Raw genomic sequence first — 18,512 nt, 5'->3', positions numbered from 1 at the left:
CCACTGCCTTCTGAGGGAGTGAATTCCACAGATTTACAACTCTCTGACTGAAAAAGTTTTTCCTCATCTCCGTTCTAAATAGCCTAACCCTTATTCTTAAACTTTGGCCCCTGGTTCTGGACTCCCACAACATTGGGAACATGTTTCCTGCCTCTAACATGTCCAACCCTTTAATAATCTTATATGTTTCGATAAGATCCCCTCTTATCCTTCTAAATTCCGGTGTATACAAGCCTAGCCGCTCCAGTCTTTCAACATATGACAGTCAATAGACAATAGGTGCAGGAGGAGGCCATTCGGCCCTTTGAGCCAGCACCGCCATTCAATGTGATCATGGCTGATCATTCTCAATCAGTACCATTCCGGGAATTAACCTAGTAAACCTACGCTGCACGCCCTCAATAGCAAGAATATCCTTCCTCAAATTTGGAGACCAAAACTGCACACAGTACTCCAGGTGCGGTCTCACTAAGGCCCTGTACAACTGCAGAAGGACCTCTTTGCTCCTATACTCAATTCCTCTTGTTATGAAGGCCAACATTCCATTGGCTTTCTTCACTGCCTGCTGTACCCGCATGCTTCCTTTCAGTGACTGATGCACTAGGACACCCAGATCTCGTAGTACGTTCCCTTTTCCTAACTTGACACCATTCAGATAATCTGCCTTCTTATTCTTACCACCAAAGTGGATAACCTCACACTTATCCACATTAAACTGCATCTGCCATGCATCTGCCCACTCACACAACCTGTCCAAGTCACCCTGCAACATAGCATCTTCCTCACAGCTCACACTACCACCCAGCTTTGTATCATCTGCAAATTTGCTAATGGTACTTTTAATCCCTCCATCCAAGTCATTAATGTATATTGTAAATAGCTGCGGTCCCAGCACCGAGCCTTGCGGTCCCCCACTAGTCACTGCCTGCCATTCTGAAAGGGACCCATTTATCCCCTCTCTTTGCTTTCAGTCTGTCAACCAATTTTCTATCCATGTTAGTACCCTACCTCCAATACCATGTGCTCTAATTTAGCCCACTAATCTCCTATGTGGGACCTTGTCGAAGGCTTTCTGAAAGTCGAGGTGCACCACATCCACCGGCTCTCCCCTGTCAATTTTCCTAGATACATCCTCACAAAATTCCAGAAGATTAGTCAAGCATGATTTCCCCTTCGTAAATCCATGCTGACTCGGAACGATCCTGTTACTGCTATCCAAGTGCTCCGCAATTTCGTCTTTTATAATTGACTCCAGCATCTTCCCCACCACCGATGTCAGACTAACTGGTCTATAATTTCCCGTTTTCTCTCTCCCTCCTTTCTTAAAAAGTGGGATAACATTAGCTACCCTCCAATCCACAGGAACTGATCCTGAATCTATAGAACATTGGAAATGTTCATTAAAATGAACAGGCAAACTTTTTCTGCTTGAAAAGTTGCTAACTCAATTGTAACTCTCTGGCGGATTTTCATGTTTGCATTAGATGAGCACATCATCCATCAGCATGAATTATTCATGCACCGAGCAGACTATTGTGCTAATTTAGTACTAACACTTGATTAATGCATATTCTCCATCTTTGAAAATGATTGTACATGAAAGAAGGAATCAATATTCCCCATGTTGTTGCACTGACCCTTTGAGAATTGTCATTGTATATATTCATCAATACAATTGCTGCAATTTTAAAAATGAGAACAGAATATGCTGGAGATACTCAATAGCTCAGGTGGCATCAATGGCAGCACAGTTTCTTGATTAGAACGGGTGTCAACGGTTATGGGGAGAAGGTAGGAAAATGGGATTAGGAGGCCGAGGCCAGCCATGATTGAATGGCAGAGTAGACTCGATGGGCTGAATGGTCTAATTCTACTCCAATAACTTGTGAATTTGCGAAGTAGCGCAGCTGGTAGAGCCGCAGCCTCACAACGCCCGAGCTCTAGGTCCTGAACTTGGGTGCTATTTGTGTGGAGTTTGCAGATGCTCCCTGTGACTGTTTGGGTTTCTTCCTGGTGCTCCGGTCCACTTCAATCTATTCACTTGCTCGTTCTCCTCTCGGTCTCACTCTGGCCTGCTAACATTGAACAGTCCCCACCCCTCCGAGAAGACATAACGCATAACTAACTGATCTCCCGAACCCAGGCCCAAATCACCTGACTCTGGGTCTGACTTTTATATCTTAATTGTTACAGCCAGTTTTCCTGTGACCATCTAGGGACTTTATTTCTATGATCTTTATAGAGGTGTATAAAATCATGAGGGGCACATATAAGGTGAATGCAGTCTTTTTCCTAGCATTGAGAAATCAAGAACTAGAGGGCATAGGTTTCATAGATAAAGTGAGTACAGTCTTTTCCCTGGGGTTGGGAAATCAAGAACTAGAAGGCATAGGTTTATGGTGAATAGAGAAAGATTTAAGAGGAAGCTGAGAGGCAACATTTTCCAGAGTGGTGGTACACAGAATGGGCTGCCAGAGGAAGTAGTTGATTTAGGCATAATAACATTTAAAAGTCATTTAAACACGTACATGGGCAGGAAATGCGGGCAAATGGGACTAGCTTAGATGGGGTATCTTTTTCGGCACAGACGAGTTGGAACAAAGGGCTTGTTTCCGTGCTACTTGGTTCTATGACCATTGACTACACCTACACATTTGAATTCCTCACTCCTCCTGACAATTCATCAAGTGCTCCAGATAGACCCAGTCCTGTTCTGGATTTTCCTGTGTTTGTGTGCTCAGCCCTGGTTAAGTACGTGAAGGCGAACCCATCCCTTGCGTAAAACCAATTAAATAGCGCCCTACAATATTGAATTTACAAGTGGCAGGTCAATGACCAAAACCATTACTGGCATGCTGACCAATGTCTCTTTAACACACCTCTGCAGACACCCTGGAAATATTAGCCTCCCGTTTCACTTCCAGAATAGTTCTGATTGAGTGATGTCCCAATAGATATTGGAGTTTAATCCCTTCTCTGCAGTTTTCTCCCTTTTCATTTACTTATTAAATTTGTATTAGTATTGTTCACAAGCTCTAGGAACCTCATGGCATCATGAGATTTGTCTACCTTTTATGAAATTCATAGGTTCCAGAACTAAGTAATTAATCAAATCAAACCCTCAAACCAACACCCACATATAGGCACACAGACTGACACACCAAAACACACATTCTCACTCACACACACAGCAACACACGCACCGACACTCTCACACAGACACACACACACCGACACATACACTGACACACGTCAACCCGCACACCGACACTCACGCACCGATATACGTGTACACACACCGACACACAGTTACCTGATAACTGTTCAGAACAAACTGAATACTTATCAGGAATGTTATTTTTCTTCCTATCAAGTTGCATTAGATACTTCCCTATGTATCAGAAAATGCTGGAGTAGCTCAGCAGGTCAGGCAGCATCTAGGAGAGAAGGAATGGGTGACATTTCAGGTCGAGACCCTTCTTCAGACTGATGTCGGGGGGGGGGCGATGACAACAAAGAAAGGATATAGGTGGAGACAGGAAGACAGTGGGAGAACTGGGAAGGGGGAGGCGAAGAGGGGGACAGAGGAACTATCTAAAGTTAGAGAAGTAAATGTTCATACCGCTGGGCTGTAAGTTGCCCAAGCGAAATATAAGGTGCTGTTCCTCCATATTTCGCTTGGGCAGCTTACAGCCCAGCGGTATGAACATTGACTTCTCTAACTTTAGATAGTTCCTCTGTCCCTCTCTTCCGCTCCCCCTCTCCCACTGTCTTCCTGTCTCCACCTATATCCTTTCTTTGTCTCCCCCCCCCCGACATCAGTCTGAAGAAGGGTCTCGACCCAAAACGTCACCCATTCCTTCTCTCCTAGATGCTGCCTGACCTGCTGAGTTACTCCAGCATTTTGTGACACCTTCGATTTGTACCAGCATCTGCAGTTATTTTCCTACACTCCTTAGATACTTTCCAACAGCGCATCATAGATACATAAATCTTACTGTTGATGTAAAACTGTTTCACCTTGGTACTCATTGTGCTAACACAATAGCATTGTATTTATTATAAATTTGGATGGCTAACACCTAACCTGCCATCTTTCCTCTCATCCTATGCCAAACAAGTAATGTTTGAAGAATATAATTAAAGATAAAAATTCACAATCTAGTCAAAGTTGTGATAGAAATTCTTAAAAGTTATATTTCTTTCCTACTAAATCATACAAAATCTGTTGGTACTCAATAAATGGAAACCGCTAAAAATATACATTGTCAGCCTATGAATAAAAACTTCTTTATATTGCTGTAATAAAGATGAGCTAAGTGTTCAGTGAATTTTTTTTTACAATTTAAATTGAATTGACTATGTAATAGGACAGCAGTGAACCATTAGAATGAACATTAAAACAAAGCAGACAATGAAATATAACATAAATTAATTGTTTTCCCCCATGCTAATTTTAGGGTGACAGGTAATAAAGTAGTAGACTCATGTAGTTAATTAACTACACATGGGTCTCATGCAGACTCAATGTGTCATTGTCAGTTTCCATAACCTTGCAGGTAAAAGATTGGGTTGCAAAAAAAGTGATTAATGAAAAGAATATGCCACACCAACAGTAAAAGATCACCAATGCTCCTTTGCAGCAGCATGCTCAGTTTCTAACTAGTCAAAATAATCAGTGATTATTTTATCATAAGGAACCTGCAACATTTGTAAAATACTTTTACTATTCAATTTGGCTTCATCTGTAAAAGTATCTTTTCGTTGTTTAAAAAGCAAAAGCCCGTGGAATCCAATTGGATCAGTACTTGCAGTGGATGACACTCAATTCTCACTTGCAGGCCTGTGTGGCATTATCCCTGGTGACTCACTTGAATAGTGTGACCTCATTAATAAGTCCTCTACTCTTTAGAAAACAGGATTGTGTTTTGCACCATTCACTAACCAATATTCATTTGGGAAACTTAGAATCACTAATTGATCTCAATCTCTTACATTTTTTCCCTCTTTCGAACTCTCTCCCCATTATTATGGTGCTCATTGGTGCTTGAGCATTAATATGTTCTTCTTAAACATTGTACATCTTGTATCAGGAGCAAACATCTTTTGTGTTAAGACTGACACTTGAGAAATTTAAATGTCCTTACTCCGCTGGGAGCTCAGATTTATAAATGAGCACAATTTAAATGCAAGACAATAGCTACAAATTCTGGAAGAAAAAAGAGAATAACATAAGCACTCAACATAGCAGTCAGTATATGTGGTGAAAACAACTGGTCAATATTGAAATGTTAACTTATTGTTTTCTCCAGAGAAACCCATCAATCCACCAATTGTGCAATATTCCATAGCAAATATTCATTCACATGGTCAGTTTGAGCGAGTAAAATCTTCAATTTTCTCTCAGAGAATGAGCAATAGTACCATATGTTCGACATTGTAATTTTAACATTAAGAATAACTGATTCATGTAAATTATTTAAATTCCTCCAGTACAATGGAATATAGTTAATTTGATTGATGATATCACTCACTTCATATTTTTGCGTTATTTTATATTAGAAGTTTTTACAGCAACTAAAGGGGAATCTAAATAAGTGAAAATGTGTTTAATGGCTAGCCTTGCTGTCTACACAACATGCATGAAGCTGTGCATAATCCCACCTGCTTAGACAAATTTCTGAAGAATTTACCACCTAAGAGAGACGAATTCTTGCCATTAGTTCATCCACAACTTTCTGTACCATTCAGAAAATGAAGAGACATCTGAATATCAGAATGGAGACGCCAGCCAATTGATTCTCACTTATAATTTGCTTAATTCTAGCTATCTGTACATATGGTAAATCTGGGTATTGAATGTTCTGATCGTAATTATGTGCAATATACCACAGCTTTAAGCCATTATTTAAACGTGTTTTATTTGTTGAGAATCATAAATGGTACCTTTAAGTTAAAACAACTATAACAAAGCTTGGTCTGCACATTTTTATTGTAATTGTTGAATTTAATAATTCAATATTTTTCAATTAAAGAATTCCCATTACTTGATAGTGTTCAGAGACATAGAAGGAGCAGAAGTAGGTTATTAGACTCTTCAAGCAGAACCTCCATATAACACTATATTCCCACTTTCATCCTATTCGCCTTGACTTTTGTGTTGAGAAATCTATATCCTTCCTAAATATATCCACTAAGTTGGCCTCCACGATTTTGTGTGCCAGTGATTTTGACAGGTTCACCAGCCTCCAAGTGAAGATTTTTTTCCCTAATCACAGTGGTAAATCTCTTACTCTGTGTCTTGAAACACAATATAGGATCCACTGCCAGGGAAATAAATCTTCCTATATCCAATCTATCTAACCATGTTGGTAATTTGTATGCTCTATTACACACCCCTCTTATTTATCTAAACTTTAGTAAATACATGCCTGAGCGATTCTTGCTCTCCTCATACAACAGCTGAAAAAGCAGGACTGGCAGCACAATGCTCCAGGGTTTAGAAGATGTTTCAGATGTGATGAGAGGAATGTAAAAAAATAAAACTGTTGCAATACTGAATGGGAGAATGCCCCAGCTGCACTTAGACAGGACATCTTGGAGGTCTGAACCAGTGAGGTCATATAGATAGAGCTCAACAATAAGAAAAGTGCAACCACTGTGGTGGGATTGCATTACAGGCTTCCAAACAGCCAGCAGAAGATAGCGGAACAGATATGTAGGTAGATCATGGAAAATCCTATAAAACAGTTATCGGGCGCAATTTTAAATTCCTCAATGTTGAGTGGGACTCCCTTAATTCCATGGTCTTAAATGGGACTAAGTTTGTTAGGTGCATCCAGGAGGATTTATTGAAACAATGTGTCAATATTTCGACTGGAGAGGAGTCCATATTAGATATTGGTGGACAAGCCCTGGCCAGGTGTTTGAAATTTCAGCAGGAAAGCATTTTGAGGCAGTGATTACAATTTCATAAGTTTTAAGATAGCTACTATGGATAAGGGTAAGAGTGGTCCTCAGGTGAAAGTGCAAAATTTGGAGAAGGCTAATTGCAACAATATTAGGCAAATTCTTAGAACAGTAAATTGGGAGTGGCTGTTCAGGGGTAAATCCACACCTGACATGCGAGTCTTTTAATGGCCAACTGGTTAGAGTTCAGGGCCAGAGGATGAAAGGCAATGTTTGGGAACCTTGAATAATAATAATTTGTAAGGTTTAGGAAGTTGAAATATGACAAAGCCCTTGAGGAATATAAAGGCAACAGGTAAGCATTTAGGAGGACTAAAAGGGGCAATTAAATGTCCTTGTCAAGTAGGATTAAGAATACCTAGGCATTTTACACAGATATTAGGAGCACAAGGGCAGCTTGAGGGAAGGAGCACTTAAAAAAGGACAATTAGTATAAGAAGATAACTGCAGATGCTGGTACAAATCGAAGGTTTTTATTCACAAAATGCTGGAGTAACTCAGCAGGTCAGGCAGCATCTCGGGAGAGAAGGAATGGGTGACGTTTCGGGTCGAGACCCTTCTTCAGACTGATGTCAGGGGGGGCGGGACAAAGGAAGGATATAGGTGGAGACAGGAAGATAGAGGGAGATCTGGGAAGGAGGAGGGGACGGGAGGGACAGAGGAACTACCTAAAATTGGAGAAGTCGATGTTCATACCAAAAAGGACAATGCTTGGAGCCAGAGGAAGTGGGCCAAGCCTGAATGAGTATTTTTTAGAGTGGATGATGGCGAGATCGGGGAGAGGTATGTTGATATTTGGGGGCATGTTGATATTAAGGAAGAGGAGATATTGGATGTCTTGAAAAATGTTAAGGTGGATAAGTCCCTAGGGCCAAATGGAATCTCTCCCAGGTCACTGGGGGAGGCAAGGGAAGAGATGACACATCGATAAGGGCAGGGCAATGGATGCTGGCTACCTTGGATTTCAATAAAACATTTGACAAAGTCTCTCATGGTAGATTTTTCCAAAAGATTAAGTCATATGGGACCCATGGTGAGCTGGTAAATTGGATACATTGGCTTGGTCATTGACAAGATACATTAAGATAGCTGTGGTATTCTTCAGACTGGAGGTTTATTGTTTGTAATATATTTAAATGATTTTTATGAAAATATATAGGTGGTCTGACTAGTAAGTTTGCAGACAACACAAAATTGGCGGCGTGTGGAGAGTGAGGAAGGTTGGCAAAGAATACAGCAGGAAATAGATAAGTTGGAAATTTGGGCAGAGAAATAGCAGACAGAGTTTAATCCTGAAAAGTGCTAGGTGATGCATTTTGGGAGGTCAAATGGCAGGATCTTTGGGAGCAATGATGATCTTGGTGTACATGTCCAGAGCTCCCTGAAACTGACAAAACAAGTAGATAGAATGGTAAAGAGCCATATGGCATGCTTGCCTTTATTTGTCAGAGAGTTTAGTATAAGAGATGGGAAGTCATGTTACAACTGTATAAAACTGTGGTCAGGTCACTTTTGGAATATTGCAGAGTTCTGGTTGCCACGCTATAAGAAGGATAAGGAGGATTTGGAGAGGGTGGAGAAGAGTTCCACCAGGATGGTGGCTGGATTGAAGTATATTAACTAATTGAAAAGGTTGGACAAATTTATATTGTTTTTTCTGGAGCACCGGAGGATGAGGCAACCTGATGGAAGTATATAAAATGATCAAAGGGATAGAAAGGATAAGTGATGAAAGTCTCTTTCCCATAGAGGAAATGACAAATACTAGAGGACATGTTTACAGTGAGAGGTGGAAAGTTTAAAGGAGAATTGTGAAGCAAGATTTTTTTTATACAGAGTGGGAGGTGCCTGAAACATGCTGCCAGAGGAAGTGGTAAAACCAGGTATAATGAGGCATTTAGACAGACACAAGAAAGGACAGGGAATGAAAGAGTATGGACCATCAGCATCATGGTTGGCACTGATATGGTGGGCCAAATGTCCAGTCCCTGTGCTGTTCTGTTCTATGTATCAATTTTGCTATCACCGGAAATACTCTTTGTTGCACTCCCTTCAAGGGAAGAGTAAGATTTCTGAGGAAAGAATAACTAAACTGCATTCAATACACTGGCCGCAGAACACCAAGGAGGCATAGAATTGTCCTGTAACGTTGGAAGATTTGTTTCATTTGAACAATGCCAAGATAAATATGTCTTTAAGGATTGAGAATATGAATATTTTGAATGTATAAAATGAATAAAAGCCCATCAAGTTAAAATCTCCCAGTTAAATGAAATGCTACTTATTCAGTGTTATTACCATGGCATGTCATAAATACTTAATTGGATTCTGAAATGCTTACCAATTTGATTGATCTCTGCATATTGAAGATTGACAGTTAATAAGAAATTCAACATGCCATCTATTTTAAGAATAAGTGAATCGAGTCAAAAGATTCCAGAAACAGTCTTATTATTAATCTCTCTCTAGTTTACAAAGTCAGAAATGCACTAATTGATAGCAATGTTTCAAATCTGAGATGACATTAATGGGGGAACTATTAACACAGTGGCAATTTTAATATTGTTTCATTTACCCCTTTGCTTTCAAGGGCACAAGATGCTGGAATAATTTGGCAGGTCAGGCATCATCCCTGGAGAACATGGATAGGTGACATTTCAGGTCGAGACCTTTTTTCAGATTCTACTCCTTTGCTTAAAATTCAGTTTTAGCTGTTCACCCAAAATTACATACGAGACTGGGGAAAATCCTGAGGTCCTTGGCAGTTTATCACTTTTTTCAAAACAAATTGTATGTCAGTAAGATGCCTTGTGAGCAGCCACATTTATTTTGATGAAAATTACAAAGATTAACGAAGGCATGTTTCTTTGCAAAACCTAGCCTTGTGGACGGCAAGCCTAGAAATAAATTTCCCCCAATTTCCCTATCATTGACATTTGCACCAGGAGATCAGTAGTACGATGCTCAGAAGCAAACCCGAAATAAAATTTAAAGTGTGTAGCTGAAAAATAATTATAGGCTGATGTTGGAATGAAATAGTTGGGAGGCAGTCTAAATATATATAATGATAGCCAGTTATTCATGCCAAGGGCTGGAGGTTGTAATTTTTTTGTTTAGAAGTCAGACATTAAATCTTCAATTTCATAATTGCTAAGAGCAAGTCCCCCTTTTGGGTTTAGAGTTTGCATCTTTCTACTCAATTTCGCTTACTTCAATTTCTTTCCCATTAATTTATATTTGAAGTGAAAACTGCTAACTAGAAATTAGATTGCATAGCACAATACTTTGCGTTAAATGATCCTGTTTAAGTGAAAAATAAAATGCTGTCAAAACCATGATCTTACGTGGTGGATCACCTGATATTCATTTGTGTTCCTCCGTGCATCTGTGTTGTAACATAGAGGATCCACTGACAAGTACTGTGGAATCCAAGAGGTGCAATGTAACTTCGAGGGACCTTGAACAAATTCCAGGCTGGCACTGGGAAATGGACTCAAATGGCTCTTTAAGTCATTTACTATCCATTTGCACAATGAGACTATCGCCTCACACAAATCCCAATGCATGACTATTTTGCAGTGCCAGTGGAAGACATACAAAATATTACAATAGTATAGAAGGATTCCATAGGTCTGTGGTTAACATTGCAAAGAGTGTAAATGAGTGGGCTGCACATTCAATGGGAAGGCATCCAGGAGGTGGGTACTGTAGCCGGTAAAATGGGATTTTGCAGATGGGAAGAATGGATTTTCTACAGAAGAAAGGCTTGAGAGGGCCAGTTGTGGGATTGGGGTGGATGTAATGGAGGGCAGTGCTGTGCTTGGAGTGGAGACTGGAAGTAAATCTTAACATGGATACAAAACAAATGCTTTTATGTACATGAATTAATAAGCCTTACATTCTGGAACCTCATATTTTTCAAAACAGTTGCCTTTGAAATGCTATGAAAAAAAAAGGATATATTGTCTTTTGCTTTTGATGGTATTATTTTTGAAAAATGTTTGTGATTAGAGTTAGGTGAGTGAAGACATTAAATACAAGTGATTAAGATATGACTTGTGACAAATGAAATAATCATAGTTAAAGAGCCACACTCACTGTGGTAAGGAAGTACATTTACCATTTTCAAAGCAATTTCAAGCACAATTTGACCAGGGACACTTTTTGGGGAGAAATAGGTTAGTCTTTGAACAACTATAACGGTGTATTATTCAGGAAGCCAGCCCCCAGGATATTGTTTGTGAGGTGTAACTCTTCCTGTAGACAAAATGTGGTGAAAACAAAATCGCATTTAGAATACTTTTTCAGAGGCATTGTAGCAAGGGGGAGGAGGAAAGGTAGAAAAAAAAATGTTTTGGCGGAATAGAGTCTGGCAAGTGATAGTTGAATCCAGATGAGGGGAGTTTTGATTGGCAGATGGGTGGAATAAGTGACAGAGGCTAGAGGATGAAAATGAGAGGAGAGGTGTAAAGCCAGAGAGAGGGCTAGAGATGGAAGGGAAGGGGGGGGGGGGGTGCAATGATTGAAGAGTGGGAGAAATGGTGGAGTATTATTTAAAATTAGAGAATTCAATGTTCGAGATTTCTAAGCCCTTCCAGCTTTCTTCACCCTCACCACTCCACAAAATCAGTCCGAAGGGTCTCAACACGAAACGTCACCTATCCATGTTCTACTGAGATGCTGCCTGATCCTGAGTTACTGCAGCACCGTGGAACAAGGAACTGCATATGATGATTTACCAAAAAAAAAAGACAGTTCACACGATGCATGCAATGGACTGTAAACTACCCAAGTTGGAGAGGACCCGGCGTTAATGGAGAGGTCATTGCAGCGGTCGACGACGACGGTGACTGACGGATGAGGATGGACACACGGAAGTGAGAACGCAGCTGCCAAGGGAAGGAACAAAGGAGGTCCCGGCCGTGAGGGAGGGGGAAAAGCAATGAGGATCCGGCATGGGGGGACAGCTGTGAGGGAGGGAGAAGATCAATGGACAATGGAGGACCTGGCATGAGGGGCCAGCCGTGCAGGAGTGGGAGAGGGTGAAGAACAAAGGGGGACCTGGCACATGTGACAATAAAGTATTCAATTCCAAGCCAAATACAGAGTGCTGTTTCTCCAGTTTGTGTGTGGCCCCATGACGGCAATGGAGACCATGGGCAGAAAGATTGGAATGTGAATTAAAATGGTTAGCAACCAGGGGGTCTAGTATATCTCAGCTTATAGAGTACATGTGAACAGTCAAACAGTCATCGATTCTACTTTTGGTCTCGCTGATGTAAAGGAAGTCACATCAGGAGTACTGACTCCAGTAGACAAGGTTTGAAGAGGTGCATGCGAACCTCCGTCTCGTCTGAAAGAGCTGCTGAGGTCCTTAGAAGCAAGGAAAGTACCTGGAGAAGGGGGTGGGGGAGCAGGAGGTTGGGTGGAAAGGAATGATATCAAATATCGTCCAACTTGTTTCTATATCTGGTAAATAATCAAGAGGCCTTCGTAATCTAAGATAGGCCTAAAAAAAATGGGTTTCTTTAGAAATCATAGTACAAATGGGTTTTATAGTAAAGAACATATGTTAGGTCAAAGAATTCTTAAGACTGTTAGTGAAAATAATTTCAGTTACTTAACATAATTCGGTAAATTTCCAAATAATTATACGTTATTTTACTTGCAAACACTGGGAATAATGTAACAGTTCACAGAATCAAAATGAATATGATTAAAACAACACCCATGACCTATTCTACCCTAATTCTTATCCAAAAGAAAATCCATGTACATCTCCAATCAACAGAAAATGTATAAATTAGTTCAATTTACAAACACACTGTTTAAAACACAGCAAGATTCTAACTGCCATGGAACGTATTTGCAGATGTAACTTCGGTTATAAACACTTCCAACAGTCCCCAAACACACAAAAAGAAGCACTTTTTAAGGAATATGCAACAGATTGCATCACATTTATTCCTTCCCAAAGTACAGTTTTAAACTGATGTGCCTGTGGTCAACCAAACATTTGTTCTATTGTTTTAACACTTTACAAATTTCAGTTTCAAACCAGTTCAGTTGCTTATAAAAGTTACTACAAAGCAAATCTGTACACTTTCTACAATAAATTAAGAAACAATGCAGGCACAAATTGTTTAAAAAAAATTGTGTACAGGTTCCAGAGTAAATCACAGCAGAAAAGAAATGTAATATTAAATCACCCCTCCCAACAAAGTAAAAAAGTTACAAGTTTGAAGTGAATTCATATACAATTATACACAGGTTACAAAACCACTCAGTACAACAAGCACTCCTGCATTTCAGGGATTCAGGCAGTAAAGATGATCTTATGGGATTTTTTTAACACTGCATTTCCTTAATATGCAAAATCAAACTAACATCACAGTTTCCCATAAAACATACCTTCACCAAGTATTATTTCAAAAAAGAATTAGGATTATGTTACATTTTGGTTAATCCTTTTTCAGCACCATGAGTTGAATCAACTTAAAGCAGCAAGAAAAAGTGTTCATTTAATATTGTTCAAAGGCGAGATTTCCGCCAAATTGAACAGACAGAAAAATGAAACGTATAAAAAAGATAATCAGTACAGCAATAATATGCAATCTTTAAAGTAATCCATGCATAGTACAATATTAGCCCCTGTTTAGGTGGCCTAAACTGATCAAATTGGAGAGGGTTTTTGATTCTCTAATGTTGATTTTTTTTTTTAAAGTTAAGGGATTTAATTTTGTGGTTGAAATCAAGAAACCTAGATCGTTTCCATATACTTGGAAGGGCTGCAAATTGTAATAAGCAGCAGTTATTATATTGAAGAACTTTAGCTAATGGATTTTTTTGATTAAAATCTAGTGACAGATAAGCCAGGGAAACTGTATTCCAATGAACAAGCATGCGTTTGATTTTTTATATTATGAAACACAAACCAACCCAAGATATAGTTGAGAAACAAAGAGTCTTTTGGTAAGAGAAATATAAAAGCTCATTTTACTGCTCTATTGCACACCATTTTAAGTTATCTTGATTTTGTTCATTAACCTTTTCAGTATACTCTGCACCAAAATTACCTGTTGCATGGTACTTAGTTACATGGACAGCTTTCTTTCTGTTCATTTAATAAGTTACAGAACATTTAGATTATATATAAAAACAACAAAGTACCAGAACAGATGGCGACCAATTTTGACTAACCGAATAATTTACGGTGTGTAGCAATATACAAGTATATACATGACTTTTTCCATGACTTATAAACACTATGAACAAGTTAATCCTGTTGAAAAATTATAGTGGAAAGTTTGAATGTTTACACAAAAGGAAATTATGTATGAAAAACATTATTACAGCTGGCAGTGAATAAGTAGGTGCCATTATTTGTTTAGCACAACTACTGAAACAATGATTGAGACAACAGTGGAAAGTACATTCTCTCTGAAAAATTGTTCTGCAAAGTTTCTTGGTTTTAACTTCAACCAGAGGGGTTCATCTCCCAAGCCTGACACATTTTCAATCAACGTCACTAAAGTCACTGGTTTGTTCACCTTGGACTCTACTTTGATGGAGCACAGCTCGATCAAAAGCAACGCGGACAGATTTCCGAATGGAAGAAGTTCGACCTTCCATCATTTTTATTTTATCTATGGTTTCATCAATACCAAGGGAGACTATTTTGGACTTTGGAAGCCATTGCCTGTTGAGAATGTGAAATAATCTGGTTAACACATACAAACTATAAATATATTGCAAAAGGTATTTTTTTATTTGCAAAGCATTTTCAATGTCTCAAGGCTGCCATATAAATTAACTCGTTTTCCACTCAGATATAATGCTATTATTATGATCAAACAGAAGCATTTTGGGCTAATAACAATAAACAAAATAAAAATAGCAGCCAATATATTTAAATGCATCAAATTTCGATTCCATCAAAAAGAAGAGAATTTTAGATACTTGAGAAAAACATCCAAGATTAATTTAGATATTAGACAATATCTCAACATTAATATGTTATGGTTAATACATATATGCCAACATTTTAATTGAGTTACTTTTCTTAATTTTCTCTTCCCAAGCAATTGGTGAATTTGTGTTATAATATTAAAATTTAAAAATACCTCACCAAAGCAGAATATTACAAATGCTGGATCAAGCAGCAATTGAGGAGTCAATTATTTAAATGCATAACAAAGTACTTTCTTCAGAACAGATGATAAAAAAGTAATTGACTTGAATTTTGACTTTGTTATGCTCTCCACAAATCTCCATGATATGCTGAGTATCTCCAGCATTTTTTTCTTACTGTTCCATTATTGCTAACAATACAGTTTTATTATCTACACTGTCCACTAGGATGGTCAATAAAGTTTTTAGTACATTGGCCTTAATCAGTCAGGGTATTGAGTATAGAAGGTTGGATGTTATGTTACAATTGTACAACACATTGGTGAGGCCGCATTTAGAGTATTGTGTTCACATTTGGTCACCCTGCTACAGGAAGGATGTTGTTAAGCTGGAAAGTGTAGAGAAGGTTTAAGAGGATGTTGCCAGGACTTGAGGGCCTAAGCTATGTGGGCAGGCTAGAACATTATTTATTGGAGAACAGGAAACTGAGGCATGATCTTATAGAGGTATGCAAGATCATGAGGGAAATGAATAGGGTGAATGCATGGGGTCTTTTACCCAGAAAATCAAGTACCCAAGGACATGGATAGGACAGGTTCCGAGGGATATGGGCTAAATGCAGGCAGGTGCGACTAGTGGAGATGGGACATGTTGGTCGGTGCAAGTTGCACCAAATGGTCTGTTTCCACGCTGTATGACTCTATGATATAGGTTTAAGGTGAGACGGGAATGATTTAATATGAATCTGAGGGGCAGATTTTTCACACAGCTGGTGGATATATGGAACGAGCTGCCAGAGGAGGTAGTTAAGCCAGGTACTATACAAACATTTAAAAATGCATTTGGGCAGCTACACAGATAGGAAAGATTTATAATGATATGGGCCAAACACAGGCAGGTGGGATTAGTGTAAATGGGGCAGCATCAGTAAGTTGGGCTGAAGGGCCAGTTTCCATGCTGTATGATTGACTGTGGGTTCAAGTCACACTCTATAAATTGGAGCATAACATTAAGGAACAGCTAACCCTGCAGAACTGAGGGATCTCCATATTTATCTTTTAACTATAGCAATAAATCAAGACCCATTTTGTCCCCAACTGCAACCAACCTTAAATATCTTGACTATTGTTTAGCTCTCCATCAGCAGCATTGATTTGCAGGAATTAGTGCACATGTTTTCTCAAATTAAAGGGACTTAACTGGAAATTCCCAAAATTATGAAAGTATGTGACAAATGAAGCTGTAGTTCAAATTGTTACAAAAGAAAATTCTCATTTGGCAATCCACTTACCAACTTCGTTTGTTATCAAAGAACAGAACAAGATAAAGTTTCTCTCCAGCTCTCCTGTTCATTTGCTCACCCACTTTCAGTACACCTGGAGGGGGCACAGGAATAGGCACTCCATTGTGGCGAAAACCATTTCGAGGCATCTTTGGATCAATTACCTATTTAAAAAGGAAGGCATTTTCCCCCCAAAAGGTTTTATATACTTTTTTTAAACTCTTAAATTCCAATAATTTCATGAATTAATATTATTAAATCAAAATTTAAAAAAACCAGAAATGAAACTTTTAAGAGTCCTTTGAACTTTTCACTAATAAAGTTCATTAATTTGAAGAAGTCTTTGCATAATTTTGATTTGTTCCCCAATAACCAATTAATCCAGATGAAATTAATTAAATGAATTTATCAAAATTAAGTATTATTGTTATATCACTAATACCCGTGGTTCAATCTATAAATTCATACTGTCACATCAATGTTTTATTTTGTATAAAAATTCATTTCATTTGCCCTCTTACCGTTACAATTTGAAAAGGTGAAAAATTAAGGAATGCAGAGGCTAGACTAATGCCAAACCTCTAAATCCAAAATTAGTAAATACCTCTTCTAATATTTATATACACAAGGAATATCAAACAATCGATCAAAGCATTTTATGTTTAAGAAAAACATATGGCAAACCTATTTTCCACTATCTGGGCATGCCGATTTAGAATCATTACAATGCAGACTATGATGCCATCAGTGAAACAAGTCAGAGCAATTTAGTGAATTACTCCATTTTTTCACCATAATAAAGTATTCAATGCTGTTAAACCTACCAAGGCTGGATATGATGGATAACCACTGCATTTTGCCCAAATTAGCTTTAAAGGCTCCAAAGCAGAACTGGAATCTGTAGAGGTCCACATACTATTTTGGCCAACTTCTAGAAGATATATTTGTAATTTTTTTTTAATCCATTAATAGAAACAAACATGTTCTGCATATCTGTCACACAAAATTCAACAATTCAAGGAATTAAAATCAAATGTTAGTCACTGTGTGTGCATTTATGCAAAAAAAATTCTGGGTATGACAGAGTAAAAACTTCAAAATATGTTTTTATATCTTTAAAAAGTACAATGACCCTTTGCTCTTTGTATTAAGTTGTCAATCCACTTGAGACAGCAAGACATGGTGGCCTATTCATCATGGTTGGTAACTTCAATTAAGCAAACTTCAGGAATGCAGTCCCCCAACTACCATCAGCATGTCTCCTGCCACACAGGAAGTGTTAACATGCTAGACCAAACATGCTATGCAACCAAGTACACCTATTAGTCCACCCTCGCCCTCAATTTGGCCAGTCTGATCATTTGTTGGTGGCTTACAGGCACAATCTTGGAGCACGAGACACCTACGAAGAATAATACTGCAGAGGTCTCAGAAGACTGAGAGTCTACTTCAAGACTAACTTGAGTCAGTGTTCTTGAACATGTTTAAGACGACTTCATCCAGAAATGCGTTGATGTTGGGTTCTGTCAAAGATAATTAGGATCTATTCTAACCAGAAGCCTTGGACGAATTGGAAGATTTCCTCTCTCCTTTAGTTTAGATCCAAAGCTTTCCAAGAAAGATGACCCTTTAGTTTTCAAAAAGATTATGAATGATCTCCATTAGGCTATCAGGTATGTTAAGAGGGAATTCCAGAAGCAAGAAGCTCAATTTCAATCAACCAGTTGCCAGGTGACTGGTGGAGCCTGAATACAAGCTACAAGTTGAAATCGGGAGCAATCTCTGGCAATGGTGCATTCCTACTGGGTCAGCTCAATGCTATTTATGCTCGCTTTGAACAGGCAATGTTTACCAAGGTGCATCCATCCCAACCCAGGTGTCTTTGGGGCAGATCTGCTTTAATGAGGGTAACTGCTCAGAAAGCTGTCGGCCTGGATGGAGTCCCTGGACAGGGCTCTGAACTTGTACACAAGTCAATTGGCCAGTCTTCACCGATATGTTCAACCTCTCATTTCAACAATCTATCATGTCCCCATCTGCTTCAAGGAAACCTCCATCATTCCAGTCCCATAGATAGGTTAAGTGACCCATCTCGAAGACTTTTGCCCAGGATGTGTCTGCCTGAATCTGC

General features: G+C 38.9%; 1 protein-coding gene across 2 annotated transcripts in view; it reads right to left on the bottom strand.

Moving 5' to 3' along the window:
• Positions 1-12,652: 12,652 nt before the first annotated feature.
• brd1a (bromodomain containing 1a) overlaps positions 12,653-18,512 on the bottom strand; it is a 39,480-nt gene continuing 33,620 nt past the window's right edge. For both annotated transcript variants that reach the window (XM_078419788.1, XM_078419789.1), the window contains exons 11-13: positions 17,206-17,312; positions 16,391-16,545; positions 12,653-14,668 (exon numbers count right to left, since the gene is read on the bottom strand). In XM_078419788.1, coding sequence (XP_078275914.1) covers positions 14,485-14,668; positions 16,391-16,545; positions 17,206-17,312 — 446 coding nt within the window. In that variant the 3' untranslated portion in view covers positions 12,653-14,484. The remainder of the gene's footprint in view (positions 14,669-16,390; positions 16,546-17,205; positions 17,313-18,512) is intronic.

This window comes from Rhinoraja longicauda, chromosome 23 (assembly GCF_053455715.1).
Source record: "Rhinoraja longicauda isolate Sanriku21f chromosome 23, sRhiLon1.1, whole genome shotgun sequence".
Classification (NCBI taxonomy): domain Eukaryota; kingdom Metazoa; phylum Chordata; class Chondrichthyes; order Rajiformes; family Arhynchobatidae; genus Rhinoraja; species Rhinoraja longicauda.
The sequence above is the reverse complement of the archived record's forward strand: the minus strand, read 5'-3'. Positions and strand labels throughout refer to the sequence as shown.